The sequence below is a fragment of the Oryctolagus cuniculus genome, chromosome 18 (assembly GCF_051225735.1).
Source record: "Oryctolagus cuniculus isolate XC-2025 breed Fujian yellow rabbit chromosome 18, ASM5122573v1, whole genome shotgun sequence".
NCBI classification, from domain to species: Eukaryota; Metazoa; Chordata; class Mammalia; order Lagomorpha; family Leporidae; genus Oryctolagus; species Oryctolagus cuniculus.
In genome coordinates this window covers 65,513,891-65,528,292 of record NC_142884.1, presented here as the reverse complement: position 1 = coordinate 65,528,292, position 14,402 = coordinate 65,513,891, and the positions used below count along the sequence as shown (strand labels likewise).

Here is a 14,402-nt window from a genome sequence, read left to right as displayed (position 1 = left end):
AAGCTCCAGCATTAGTATATTTTAAAAGCCACATTTGTGGATGGATAAACAAAAGCTACTAAGGACCTAAGGCCAGCATGCACCATCTAAAAGAGGGTTAATTCTTACCTTTTCATTCTAACATACAGCAGGATTCCAAACAGACAACAGGAACAAAACATACAAAGCAAGCATTAGGGACAAATACGGGTCTCATACTATCTTACAATAATTTAATCAAGACATGAACATCTAAGGGGAAAGGCCAAAAAAAAAAAACTGCTGGTAAGTCATATTTCATCTAAAATACAAAGCCAGCCCTATGTGTGAAGTAATTAGCATACTATAAAAATAATTAAATGTGGGCCCAAAGTCCTGGCATAGTGGGTTAAGCTGTTGCCAGTGATGCCAGCATCCCATATAGGCACTGCCTCAAGTACTGGCTGCTCCACTTCCAATCCAGCTCCCTGCTAATGCGCCTTGGAAGGCAGTGGGAGGATGGCCCAAACACTTGAGATGTCATGGCACCCACATGAGAACCCAGAAGAAGACCCTGACTCCTGGCTTCAGCCTGACTCAGTCCTGGCTGCTGAGGCCATTTGGATGGAAGATCTCTCTCTGCGTCTCTCCCTCGCTCTCTGTAACTCTGTTTCAACTAAATAAAATAAATCTGGAAAAAAATAAAATAATTAAATGCATTTAACTACTGAAAGAACAGTCTTTCCCCCAGTTCTCCTTACTACTGTCTTCTAAAAAAGGAAAACTAGAAATATCCACTTTAAAATACTAGTAAAGGGGCCGGCGTTGTGGCATAGTGGGTTAAGCCGTTGCCAGCAATGCTGGCATCCCATATGAGCACTGGTTCAAGTCCTGGCTGCTCCACTTTCTACCCAGCTCCCTGCTAATGAGCCTGTGAAAGCAGTGGACGAATGGGCCCCTGCACCCACATAGGAGACCTGGAAGAAGCTCCTGGCTTTAGCCTGGCCCAGCTCTGGTCTCTGTGGCCATTTGGGGGATGAACCAGCAGATGGAAAATCTCTCTTTCTGTGTCTCTTTCTCTAACTTCGCCTTTCAAAAAAATAAATAAACCTTTTTAAACACACACACGCACGCACACACACTAGGTAAAAGGGAGGAGGCAAAGAGTCAGAGGTGTGGCAAAGAGGGTTGCACCTCACACCGGCAACCCATATTGGAGTCCTGGTTGCTCCACTTCAGATCCAGATCCCTGCTAATGTGCCTGGGAAGGCAGCAGAAGACGGCTCAAATGCTTGGGCTTCTGCCACCCATTTGGGAGACCTGGATGGAATTCCAGACTCCTAGCCAATCTGGCTCAACCCTGATCGGAATGAACCAGCCAATGAAGATCTCTCTCTCTCTCTCCCTCACCCTGTCACTCTGTTTTTCAAATAAATAAACAAACAATTTTTTAAAATTAAAATAAATCTTAAAAATTTTTTGAAAGGGAGATGAGGAGACTGAAGTTAGGACTTCCATCTTAGGAGTCAATGGACCAAAGTGAACAACAGGATAAAAGTAAAATAAAACAAATTTCAGTTTTTAATTTTCCTCTTTAAAAAAGAAAAAATAATGGGGCCAGCACTGTGGCACAGCGGGTTAAGCCACTGCCTGTGATGCTGGCATCCCATGTGGGCACCAGTTCAAGTCCCAGCTGCTCTGCATCTGATCCAGCTCTCTGCTATGGCTTGGGAAAGCAGAAGATGGCCCAAGTCCTTGGGCCCCTTCACCCGCTTGGGAGACCCAGAGAAAGTTCCTGGCTCCTGGTTTTGGATCGGCTTAGCTCCGGCCATTGTGGCCATTTGGGGAATGAACCAGCAGATGGAAGACCTCTCTCTCTCTCTCTCTCTCTCTCCCCCTCCCTCCTTCTCTGTGACTCTGCCTTTCAAATAAATAAATCTTAAGAAAAAATGGGGCTGGCTCTGTGGCACAGTGGGTTAAGCTGCCGCCTGTGGCATCAGCATCCCTTATGATCACCTGTTCGAGTCCACTTCTGATCCAGCCCTGTTATAATACACCTGGGAAAAGCAGCAGAATACGGTCTAAGTGCTTGGGACCCTGCACCTATGTGGGAGACCCAAAAGCTCTTGGCTTTGGACTGGCCCAGGTCCGGCCGTTGATGCGATTTGGGGAGCAAACTAGTGGATGGAAGACCGATCTACACACACACACACATGCATGCACACACACACACACACCCCCGCCGCCAACCTTCCTGCTGCCATTTGGGGAGTGAACCAGTGGATAGAGGACCTGTCTCTCTTTCTCTCTCTTTGGGGAGTGAACCAGTGGATGGAGGACCTCTCTCTCTCTCTCTGTTACTCCGCCTTTCAAATAAATTATCTTTAAAAAAAAAAGAAAGTTACCTGCTTTAAAAAAAAGGGGGGGGTCTTATTTGTAATTTGACCTCAGGCTACATTTCCTGACTCAAATGTGAAAAACAGCAGATAAAACAGGTTGAGAAATGGGTGAGTCTGCCAACAATGAGAGAAGATTTCTATTACAAAAGAGAAAACACTATACTAGTATCAGTTCTTATATGCCTAAATCTGGCTTCCAGCCCTACCACACAGCAGACAGAGCTAGTTAAATTCTTTATTCAGCTCTTAAGCTTGCTTTCAAAAGAAAATTATGAGAAAATCGTGTACTTTTCAGGAAAATCATTCTTCAGTGAAGAAAGACTTGGGCATACTGAATGAATGGGACCTACCTTTCTGAAATGTGCAAGCATGTCTGGGCTGCGCTCACACATTTCTGTAAGGAGGACTACAGATGTGTGAAGGACACCTGAAAGAGAAGATCACAGGGAAACTAAAAATGAGGCTGTATTATTCGTTCCTACAATAGGGCTCTGAGTTACTGAAGGTCAACTCAAAAAGCACCGCTGCTACTTTTGCTTTTTAATTCCCCAAAGAACCTAAGCACTCAGAAGAATAACAAAGGAGGTACTTAATGGATGCCTAATGACTTAATACTAGTAGGTCAACTCAGTCAAATCAGATATTTTTAACAAATACGTGACCAAAATAATGATTTAAAAAATGAAAATTGAATGTAGTATATATTAAAAAAATAGCTATAAGAAAATATTTTGAACATTTTCATCATAAGGAAATGATAAATATTTGAGGATAAGCACATTGTTGATCCTTGATTTGAACATTACACAACATATACATGTATGAAAATACCACATGGTACCCCATAAATATGTACAATTTTTATGTTAAGAATAAAAAATTTTTTAAAAAGTTTTTAGATGACAAATACATGTGTCTCTTCATCTAAGAATATCCATAATGACATGCTCACAGTCAATGCCACATATTATCTGCTCCATATTTAGTAAGTTATTAGTTGAGTTCTGAGATAATTCAAGAGGCAAAAATCATAAGATTTTTAATTTCCAGATAAAATGCATCAAAATTCCAAGATAATTGTGGATAACAAAGAGAATCTGCTTGTTCCAGAGTCAATAAAAAGAATGTCACAGTACTTTTCACTAACAAATAAATAAATGCTATAAACATTCATTTGTTCAACCAGTATATTTTAAGCATTCTGAGCACAGCACTGAATTAATAATAAAACACATCACATCATCTTTCTCTTAGCCTTTAAGAAACATAACTTTTCTTTACTCTGAACTTGCTTCACTGACTTCAAAGTAAGAATAAAATGTTTGGGGAAACAGCCACGTTCCATTTAATTCTCCTTGAGTTTATCAAAGATATTTGAACAGCCATTTCAAACTCCGGTTAGGAGTAATCCGAAAGAATTCTCACAGATCTTATACTCCCACCAAATGACAATGGAAAAAAAATGTTTTATTGTAAATAGCCAAGAAATCAAAGAGTTTTACAAATAAAAACCAAGGGTAGGATCATCTGTACATTACACTGAATATTAGGAACTTAATCTAGTTATTTTAATATCATTGAAGAGGACCAGAGATGGAAGACAAGTTAGTAAGAGGGAATCAATCTCTAAATATAAAACTACAATATCTGAGTAGAAGATTCAGCAGACCAGAGCTTCGTGAAAAAGTGTCCAAGCATAGTAGAGGACTCCACTGAGCTGAGACACAGGGCTAAAATAGTCTTAAGCCTTTTCTCTTTCCCTTTCTCCCTCAGCACTTTAAGTGCATCCAAATCACATTACCATGGTTCTTCTCATTCAATAAATTTTTTGTTGCTGGTAAAAACATCTCCATAAGCTCAGGAACCTTCCTGATGACATGAACAGCACATAATGCTGCCTATAAAAAGAATAAATAAATAAAAAAGACAAGAGATTTATTTCATTTAAATCAAGGCAACAGATCTTTAAAACCACCACCACCAAAAAACCTACTAGTTCCATCTATTAGAAAAATGAAGAAAGAACTTAGATATAAGGTGTATCACTTATTAACTGGTTGGGACTTTCCAGTTTAAACTATTACATGAAAAAATTCCAATTCACCTGTCCCCCTGATGATATACTGCCAGACAAGCAGACAAAAACTTTCTAGACTGAATCATAGTTATTAATATAATTTATCAAAGAAATTAAGCATAGAGTTTGGGGGAAGTAAAAAATAGCTAAGAATCTCCACCTGTAATAATCATTCCTCTAAGTTAGATGATAAACAAGTTCAAAAACTTGCACCTTAAAGACATGTGCTGCAGACATTACAGATCTGCTGTTATGTTTAATAGCATCTATACTGCCTCCAACTGACATTCTGCTGATACCAAGAAAAAAATTTGAGTAGGCTAAGCCTCTGCCTAAGGTGCTTACACGCACTGGTTCCTGTCCCGGCTGCTCATCTTCTGATCCAGCTCTTTGCCTATGGTCTGAGAAAGCAGTGGAAGATGGCCCAAGTGCTTGGGGCCCCTGTACCCACGTGGGAGAGCCATAAGCTCCTGGCTCCTGGCTTCAGATTGGCCCAGCTCCAGCAGTTGAGGCCATTTGGGGAGTGAACCAGCGGATGGAAGACCCTTCTCTGTCTCTCCCTCTCTCTCTCTTTGTAACTCTACCCTTCAAAGAAATAAATAAAAATCTTTAAAAGAAAAAGAAAAAAAGAGAAAAAAATCTGAAATAACTAGTCTCTGGGGGGAAAAAAATCCCATGGCATTATTAGCCCATTTACTGGAAATACTGATTTTGCCCTGCCAACATAACCATAACTGTTAACTGTTTGAGTCAAATATCATAAGGACTTAGACAGATTGACATAAAAAATTTCTGCTAATTCATCTTATGTTTTATCTGGGAGTCAAAAGATTTTTTTCCTCATCTGATAGAATGCTGTATTTAATATAATATTAGCCCTTCTAAATGAGAGTAAATCATACATTAAGAAAAAGTACTGACTTACAAATTAAGAAATTAATTTAACTTGTTTGCAGTCATTATTAACAGCATTATCATCCTTAGAAATTTCTTCACTTTCTTCTCACACCATTAAAAACACAGAGTAAACATGAAATTAATGATTACATTTTCATTTCTGAGACTTCTAAACCCCTTGCTTGTAAAGGTTTTAGGTTGAATTACAATTTTAAGAAACTCAATATAACGGTTGTATCAACAAATACCAGCAGGTAAGAGAATAAGGTTATTCTCTTCTATTACAAATGCAGTGGTATCTCAAGTTCATAAAGTAGGTTCTACAAGCTTTCCTAATAATCATCTACATATTAGTCTAACTACTCTTCCAGATATACAAAGGTACTAAAACAAATACATAGACACTAGTTATAAGGATAAAAGTAAATTCATAAAGAGCTATTCATTATTACTGTTTAATACTGTTTTAAATCAGAGAAGTCAGGAATTAGTTATACCACCTTGCATATCCAGTAACATTTGTTTATAAGTCACTTCCTTGAAAAAAGGAAGAAATTAAGATTAACATGAAATATCATATTCATAATTAAAATAAATCTCACAGAGAAAAATATACCATAACTTTCAAAACTGAGTAATCTGCCTAATCCAAACTCCCTGATCCAAAACAGACACTTAGTTTCATTAAGTCATCTTTTGAGGGTAAGGCATTTCGTCTAACAGTAAAGATGCCGTTTGAGATGCCTGCACACTAGATAGGAGTTGTGAGATTCCAGTTCCAGCCACTCTCCATTTTTGTTTTGATCCCAATTACAGCTTCCTACTAATGTACATCCCAGCAGGCAACAGTGATATAAGTTGGGTCCCTGCCACCCACACAGATGACCTGGACTGAGTTCCTGGTTCCTGGCTTCAGCCTGGCATAGCCTCTCGCATTTGGGGACCGTACCAATAGATGGGAGCACTCCCTGTCTTTTGTCTCTCAAAGAAAAAATAAGTAAATCATTTTCAATTTACCTTTTTTCTTAAGTAAGAGTTGGAGGTTTTCAGAAGCTTCTCAACCTCTCCTGCAAGATCTCTGCACATCTCTGACGAGCCCATGCAGCCAAGGGTACAAAGTGCTAGCCCCTGCACAAACTGCGTGCTGTGATTAAGATCACTGCAAAAGAAGAAGGAAGGTGGAAACAAGCATGCTCTGCTAAGCAGGTGCTCACCATGAAGAAGCTTCACAGTTTAATAAACTAGCTGAAAAGGGCTGAAGATTTCTCCAATAATTAAAATAATCAACAGGTTTATTAGTTGAAGAAAATCTTTACTCAAATTTTATTAGAAATTATCAATACAGTAAAGATGGAGAGTTCCACCTACAGCCTTTTAGCCCAATGTTTCCAAACACCAAAGCAGTAAAATAGGACAATATGTTACCTGTTGGACACTAAAGGAACCCACTTTAGAAAACTCAGTCAACCACTGAAAGCAAACACTGGCAATGATTACAACATACAGCAAAACTATCTTTAAAAGATTTGTAAAATGTTTTACTATTACTCACAAACTAAGGCTAAAAGTAGACATGAACCAAAATCCTTTTTTAAAAATTAGAAAACACAACCTCTACCACTAGAGCACTACAGATGACAGAGAAACCACAACAGAAATTACATTACCCTTTGACACTTTTGGTCTCATGTTTTAGTATAAACCTCGATACTACATTAAATAACTTTATACTTTTACTTTTTTTCCAAAATAACTAAAAATCAGTAACTACTGATTACTATAATAATAAAACCACCTTTAAAAAAAGATTTATTCATTTACTTGAAAGGCAGAGCAAGAGAGAGAAAAGAAGGGAGGGAAGGAGCTTCCATCTGCTGGTACAAAAGCCAAGTGTGCACAAAGCCAAAGCCAGAAGCCCTACTGATCTCCCACGTGGGTGGCAGTGAAAAAAGTACCTGGTAGAACTATCTTACTGGGACTCAAACCAGCACTCCAGTACTGGATGCCAATGTCATAAGCAACAAGCTTAAGCCACTGTGCCATTATGTTAGCCCCTAAGACCACTTTCAACGAACTATCGTAGACATTTGCAGACTACAATGTCTGGTGGCACATAATATACAAAATCTTCTAACAGGCATTGATTACTGTATGAAATTACTTCTAAGCCAGCCAGGAAGCAAACTTCCAGGAAAGTTTTGAATTAGACATAGTTTGAACCAGTAACCTTATCTATATATTACAATCAGCTCTTCCTATTCAGAGCTGTGTTATTACAGTATGCTACTTTTAGTAGCTTTTCAAGCATTTATTATTATCTTTTAGTCTAGCAGTTTTCAACGTGTGCTTCATGAGTCTCAGGGAAGTTCCCAAGGCTGCATCAGAGTCCATGTGATTCACACTGTTTTCATAATCTTAATACAGTATTTGTCAACTGTGTTGACAGTCACACCAATGGTACAAAGCCTTAGCACAAATTAAGGCAGGGGTGCCACAATGAATTCAATGCCATATACTCACATTTAAAGAAGGAAAGAAAAAAGGCAGTTTCACTTAAGATTGCCCACAATAAAACAGTAAAAATTGTTAGTTTTACTACACCCAACTCTTTTTTATTAAGGTTTATTTATTTGAAAGGTAGATTTACAGAGAGAGAGAGAGAGAGAGAGACAGACAGACAGACAGACAGACACCTTCCATCCACTGATTCACTTCCAAAATGGCCCCAATGGCAAGGGCTTATCCTAGCTGAAGCCAGGAGCCTGGGACTCTGTCCAGGTCTCCCACAGGGGCCCAAGGACTGAGCCATTTTGGCTGCTTTCCCAGGGGCATTAGCAGGAAGCTAGATCAGAAGAGGAACAGCCAGAACACAAACCAGTGCCTATAGAGGATGCCAGTATTGCAGAAGGAGGCTTAACCAGCTACACCATAAAATCAACCTCCATACGTCAACTCTTGAGTCCATGTTTTTTCATATTCTTTGTGACAGGCTGGCATTGTGGTGCAGTGGACTAAGCCACTGTCTGTAACACTGGCATCCCATAGCAGAATGCTGGTTCAAGTCCTGGCTACTCTATTTCCAATCCAGTGTCCTGCTAATGTGCCTGAGAAAGCAGCAGATGACAACTCAAATGCTTGGGGTCCTGCCAGTTATGTGGGAGACCAGTATAGATTCCTGGTTCCAGCCTGGCCCAACCTAGCTGCTGCAGTGAACCAGCAGGACAGACGATATCTCCCTCTCCTCCCTCTCTCTCCTTCTCCCCCTCCTCCCTCCTCCCTCTCTCTCTCTCTCATTCTGCTTTCAAATAAAGAAATCTTTAAATTCTGTGTGATTTCTTAAAAAAAAAAAAAATAAAATAAATTCTGTGTGATGAAGAGGATTATGCAGAAATTACTTCTACCTCACAGTGAAATAAAAAGGCAATCTCAAGAGAAAAACATTTATCTGTACCTTTCATTTGCAAGCTGAACGATGAACTAGCTGCTTTTAAAACGAACATCACTTTTATTTGGAAAAATAACTAACAATTATGATTATTATGATTTGGATATTTAAGAGACATTTTCTGGACCAAGAGCCAAGTTAAGACGATCATTTCAAGATCAACAACTAACATTATTTGTTGCCAACAATCAAATTCAAGTTTTGAAGTAAAAGTAGAATTTGGAACAAACCTCCATTGCTACCATGAGCTAAACAATTTAACAAAATTTAAAGACTGTTCTATGAGGTTAGTGGCGGTATCGGTCAATGTGATTTTTTTAATGTTCTATAATGAAATGTATTATCATTTGCAAGATGTGTGTAACTCAAAAAACCATTTTTTCCAAATGACCTAGGCAAAATGTCATAAAATCTTGTACGTGAGTACAAGATTCACTCAAAGTGCAATGACAGTCCAATGGATTTTAAAATAACAGTACAAAAACTATACTGACATGGTTTCAAATTCCACACCACACCTAACCTTTAAAAAAAAACCTCTCGAGGCCAACACTATGATGCAGCGAGTTAATGTCCTGGCCTGAAGCGCCGGCACCATATGGGCACCGGTTCTAGTCCCGGCTGCTCCTCTTCCAATCCAGCTCTCTGCTATGGCCTGGGAAAGCAGTAGAAGATGGCTCAACTCCTTGGGCCCCTGCACCCAAGTGGGAGACCCGGAAGAAGCTCCTGGCTCCGGATCAGTGCATCTCTGGCCGTTGCAGGCAACTGGAGAGTGAACCAGTGGATGGAAGAACTCTCTCCCTCTCTCTCTCTCTCTAACTCTTTCAGTTAAATAAATAAATCTTAAAAAAAAAAAAAACAAACAAACAAACAAAAAAAAAAACTCTTATCAAGCTTTAGTATAGAACCATAGTTTTTTGAAAGGCGGTCAAAATATTTTTCCCTTTGCTAACTGCATTATCTGTGAGATGCTTGATTTTCTTTTACTTCAATCAAAATAACCTAACACAAGAAACTAAAGACACACTGGGTATCCGGCACACTAGTTATGATACTGCTTCCAAGGCAAGCATTTGCCGTTTAGTAGGGCCAGCACTGTGGTGTAGCATATGAAGCCGCCCCCTACAGCGCCAGCATCCCATATGGGCGCCGGTTCAAGATCCAGCTGCTCCACTTCTGATCCAGCTCCCTGCTAATGTACCTGGGAAAACAGTGGAAGATGGCCCAAGTCCTTGTGTCCCTGCACTCAAGTGGGAAACCCAGAAGAAGCTCCCGGCGTCAGAGTGGCCCAGCTCCAACTGCTGCAGTCATTTGGGGAGTAAACCAGCGGATGAAGATCCCTCTCTCTGCCTCTGACTCTACCTCTCTCCCAGCTGCTCCTCTTCCAGTTCAGCTCTCTGCTGTGGCTCAGGAGTGCAGTGGAGGATGACGCAAGTGCTTGGGCTCTGCACCTGCATGGGAAACCAGGAGGAATCACCTGGCTCCTGGTTTTGGATCAGCGCAGTGCGCCGGCTGTAGCGGCCATTGGGGGGTGAACCAACGGCAAAGGAAGACCTTTCTCTCTGTCTGTCTCTCACTGTCTAACTGCCTGTCAAAAAAAAAAAAAAAAAAAGTCTTTCATATGGGGCTGGTGTTAAGGTATAGGGAGCAAAGCCGCTGTCTGCAAGACCAGCATCCCATATACGCGCTGGTTTGTACCGGATGCACCACTTCTGAGAAAAGCAGTGGAAGATGGCCCAAATGCTTGTACCCCCTGTCACCCATGTGGGAGACCCGGATGAAGCACCCGGTTTTGGTGTGGCCCACCCTAGTTGATATAGCCACCTGGAGATGAAGCAGTGGATGGAAGATCTGACTCTCCCTCTAACTCTTTTTTTTTTGGAGAGGCAGAGTTAGACAGTGAGAGAGAGAGACACAGAGAGAACCGTCTTCCTTTCTGTTGGTTCACCCCCAAAATGGCTGCTACAGCCGGCGCACTGCGCCAATCTGAAGCCAGGAGCCAGGTGCTTCCTCCTGGTCTCCCATGCGGGTGCAGGCGCCCAAGCACTTGGGTCATCCTCCACTGCCTTCCCGGGCCACAGCAGAGAGCTGGACTGGAAGAGGAGCAACCAGGACAGAATCCAGCACCCCAACCGGAACTAGAACCTGGTGCCGGCGCCACAGGCAGAAGATTAGCCTAGTGACCCGAGGCGCTGGCCTCTCCCTCTAACTCTTTCAAATAAATAAATAATAAATATTTATTTATTTTTAAAGAGTTATTTATTTTTAAAGATTTATTTATTGCCGGCGCCGCGGCTCACTAGGCTAATCCTCCGCCTAGCGGCGCCAGCACACCAGGTTCTAGTCCCGGTTGGGGCGCCGGATTCTGTCCCGGTTGCCCCTCTTCCAGGCCAGCTCTCTGCTGTGGCCAGGGAGTGCAGTAGAGGATGGCCCAGGTGCTTGGGCCCTGCACCCCATGGGAGACCAGGAAAAGCACCTGGCTCCTGGCTCCTGCCATCGGATCAACGCGGTGCGCCGGCCGCGGCGGCCATTGGAGGGTGAACCAACGGCAAAGGAAGACCTTTCTCTCTGTCTCTCTCTCTCTCACTGTCCACTCTGCCTGTCAAAAAAAAAAAAAAAAAAAAAAAAAAAGATTTATTTATTTATTTGAAAGAATTACACAGAGAGAGGGAGAGAGAGAGAGAGGTCTTCCATCCGCTGGTTCACTCTCCAGTTGGCCGCAACGGCCAGAGATGCGCCAATCCAAAGCCAGGAGCCGTGAGCTTCTTCCAGGTCTCCCACTTGGGTGCAGGGGCCCAAGGACTTGGCTGTCTTGTACTGCTTTCCTAGGCCATAGCAGAGAGCTGGATCGGAAGAGGAGCAGCGGGACTAGAACTGGCGCCCATATGGGATGCTCTAAGGTCCTGGGTTTCAGCACTAACATAAGGTCACCACAAAACACATCAAACACCAGAGTAAGGGAAAGAGATTTTTGGAGAAAACCCAGCAGACTGGAGGGAAGGGACGAGAAAGGAGAAAAAGGGAGAAGGAGAGCCTAAGAGAGATCAAGAGAGAGATCAGGAGACGAAGAGAAGGAGAGAGAGCGAGAGAGAGAGAAGAGGAGGCTAGAGAGTGCAGAGAGTGAGAGAGCAAGCAAGAGAAGAGAGAGGAGAGAGGAGCAGAGACAAGAGAGAAGAGAGAGAGGGGAGCAAGAGAGACAGCGAGCAGGAGTGAATAATAAATATTTAAAAACAAAAAAAATAGTCTTTCATAAAGAAGGTTCTCAATGTTAACACATCATAGCTTCATTATTAATATTTACAAATGAACAAATAGACAGTGTTAGTCTTTGCTGAAGAATGAAAACAGGAAAAGAAGGTAAAATTTAAGGCCCAGCATCATGGAGCAGCAGGTTAATACTATGCTTGGGATGCTCACATCCCATGCTGAAGGGACTTGGTTCAATTCCAGGCTCTTCTGCTTCCAAACCAGCTTCCTCCTAAAGTATTCTGGGAGACAGCAGACAGATGGCCCAAGTACTTGACTTCCTGCCACCCACATGGGAGACTCAGATGGAGTTCCTGGCTCTTGGCTTCTGCCTGGCCCAGTCTGAGATGTTGCAGCCTTTTTGGGGAGTGAACCAGCAGATGGAAGACATCTATCACTCTGCCTTTCCAGTAAGTAAGTAAGTAAATAAATAATTTTTTGAGAAAGAAGCAAAATGTCAATGAACAGTTTCAAGGTAAAACTATTTTAAATTAGAATTGCTCATAAAATAAAATGTATCAACTATCACTTTATCATTTAGGATCCCAGTTCCCAAAAGTACTTAGTTGACTTTTCATTAATTTCTCAATTATTAGATATTTTCAAAATCCGAGTTTTAAACATCAGATCCATTTTTTTTAAATTTAACTCCAAGGCCTGTGATATTCTACAATGTTTTCTAAGCCAATGAACAATGAGGTAAGCACTCATTACTAAGCTGGGGCTGGGGGCCAGGGCTGTGGCATAGTGGGTAAAGCCGCCTCCTGCAGTGACGATATCCAATATATGGGCAGTTTGAGTCCCAGCTTCTCCACTTCCAATCCAGCTCTCTGCTATTGCCTGGGAAAGAAGTAGAGATGGCTCATGTGCTTGGGCCCCTGCACTGGTGTCGGAGACCTGGAAGAAACTCATGGCTCCTGGCTTCGGATTGGTACAGCTCCGGCCATTGTGGCCACTGGGGAATAAACCAGCAGATGGAAGATCTTGTACTCTCTGTCTCTTGCTCTGTCACTCTGCCTTTCCAACAAAACAAATCTTAAAAAAGAAAAAAACAGGGGCCCGCGCTGTGGTGTAATGGGTAAAGTTGTCGCCTGCAGTGCCAGCATCCCTATGGGTGCCAGTTCCAGTCCCAGCTGCTGCAGTTCCGATCCAGCTCTCTGCTATGGCCTGGGAAAGCAGTACAAGACAGCCCAAGTCTTTGGGCCCCTGCACCCATGTGGGAGACCTGGAAGAAGCTCACGGCTCCTGGCTTTGGATCAGCGCAGCTCTGGCCGTTGCGGCCACCTGGGGAGTGAACCAGCAGGTGGAAGACCTCTCTTTCTCTGCTTCTCTATAACTCTGCCTTTCAATTAAATCTTAAAGAAAAAAAAAGGGGGGGGTGGCTAGTGCTGTGGTATAATAGGTTAAGCCTCCGCATGTGGCATGGGCATCCTATTTCGGTGCTGGTTCATGTCCCAGCTGCTCTTTTTATGATCCAACTCTCCGCTAATGACCTGGGAAAGCAGTGAAAAATGGCCCAAGTGCTTGGGCCCCTGCACTCACATGAGAGACCTGTAAGAAGCTCCTGGTTCCTGGCTTTGGATCGGCACAGCTCTGGCTGTTACAACCATTTGGGGAGTGAACCAGTGGATGGTGGACTTCTTTCTGTGTCTCTCCCTCTCTCTTTCTATAACCCTGCCTCTAAACATAAATAAGCAAATCTTGGGGAAAAAAAAGGGGGGGGGCTTGTGCTGTGGTGCAGCAGGTTAAAGCCCTGGCCTGAAGCACCAGCATCCCATATGGGTGCCGGTTCTAACCCTGGCTGCTCCTCTTCTCATCCAGCTCTCTGCTATGGCCTGGGGAAACAACAGAAGATGGCCCGAATCCTTGGGCCCCTGCACCTGCTGGGGAGATCCAGAGGAAGCTCCTGGCTCCTGGCTTTGGATCGGTGCAGCTCCAGCCACTGTGGCCATCTGGGGAGTGAACCAGCGAATGGAAGACCTCTTTGTCGCTACCTCTCTCTGTAACTCTGTTTTTCAAATAAATAAAATAAATCTTTAAAAGAAAAAAGCATAAAAATTTTATTTGTGGCCTATAACACAAACAAAAAACCCGCCCTCCCTCTTAAAAAAAAAAAAAAAAAAAACACAGAAATCCATTAACAGAATAAAAACAATAGATCCAAAGTTGATCTATTCCTGCTTTAGAAAGAAGCTTCTCCTAAATTCACTTGGTGCTGGGCTAGGCTTCATAATAACAAAGATTTCTTCTTTAAATGTGTGCCTCATTTTTTCATTTTTATCAGGCTACAAACCTCTACTTAAGTTTGGTATTAACTCTCTAACACAAACTTGCTGCCAGGCAGAACTGCCCAATTGTCAGCATAAGACTGAAAGCCTGA

At 42.2% G+C, this 14,402-nt stretch overlaps 1 protein-coding gene across 3 annotated transcripts in view; it reads right to left on the bottom strand.

Annotated features, from left to right (window-relative positions):
• Nucleotides 1-14,402, bottom strand: part of AP1G1 (adaptor related protein complex 1 subunit gamma 1) — a 100,611-nt gene that overhangs the window by 46,010 nt on the left and 40,199 nt on the right. For all 3 annotated transcript variants that reach the window (XM_002711697.6, XM_089320413.1, XM_089320412.1), the window contains 3 exons: nt 6,349-6,490; nt 4,159-4,255; nt 2,708-2,784 (listed from right to left, as the gene is read on the bottom strand). In XM_002711697.6, the coding sequence (XP_002711743.1) occupies nt 2,708-2,784; nt 4,159-4,255; nt 6,349-6,490 (316 nt within the window). The remainder of the gene's footprint in view (nt 1-2,707; nt 2,785-4,158; nt 4,256-6,348; nt 6,491-14,402) is intronic.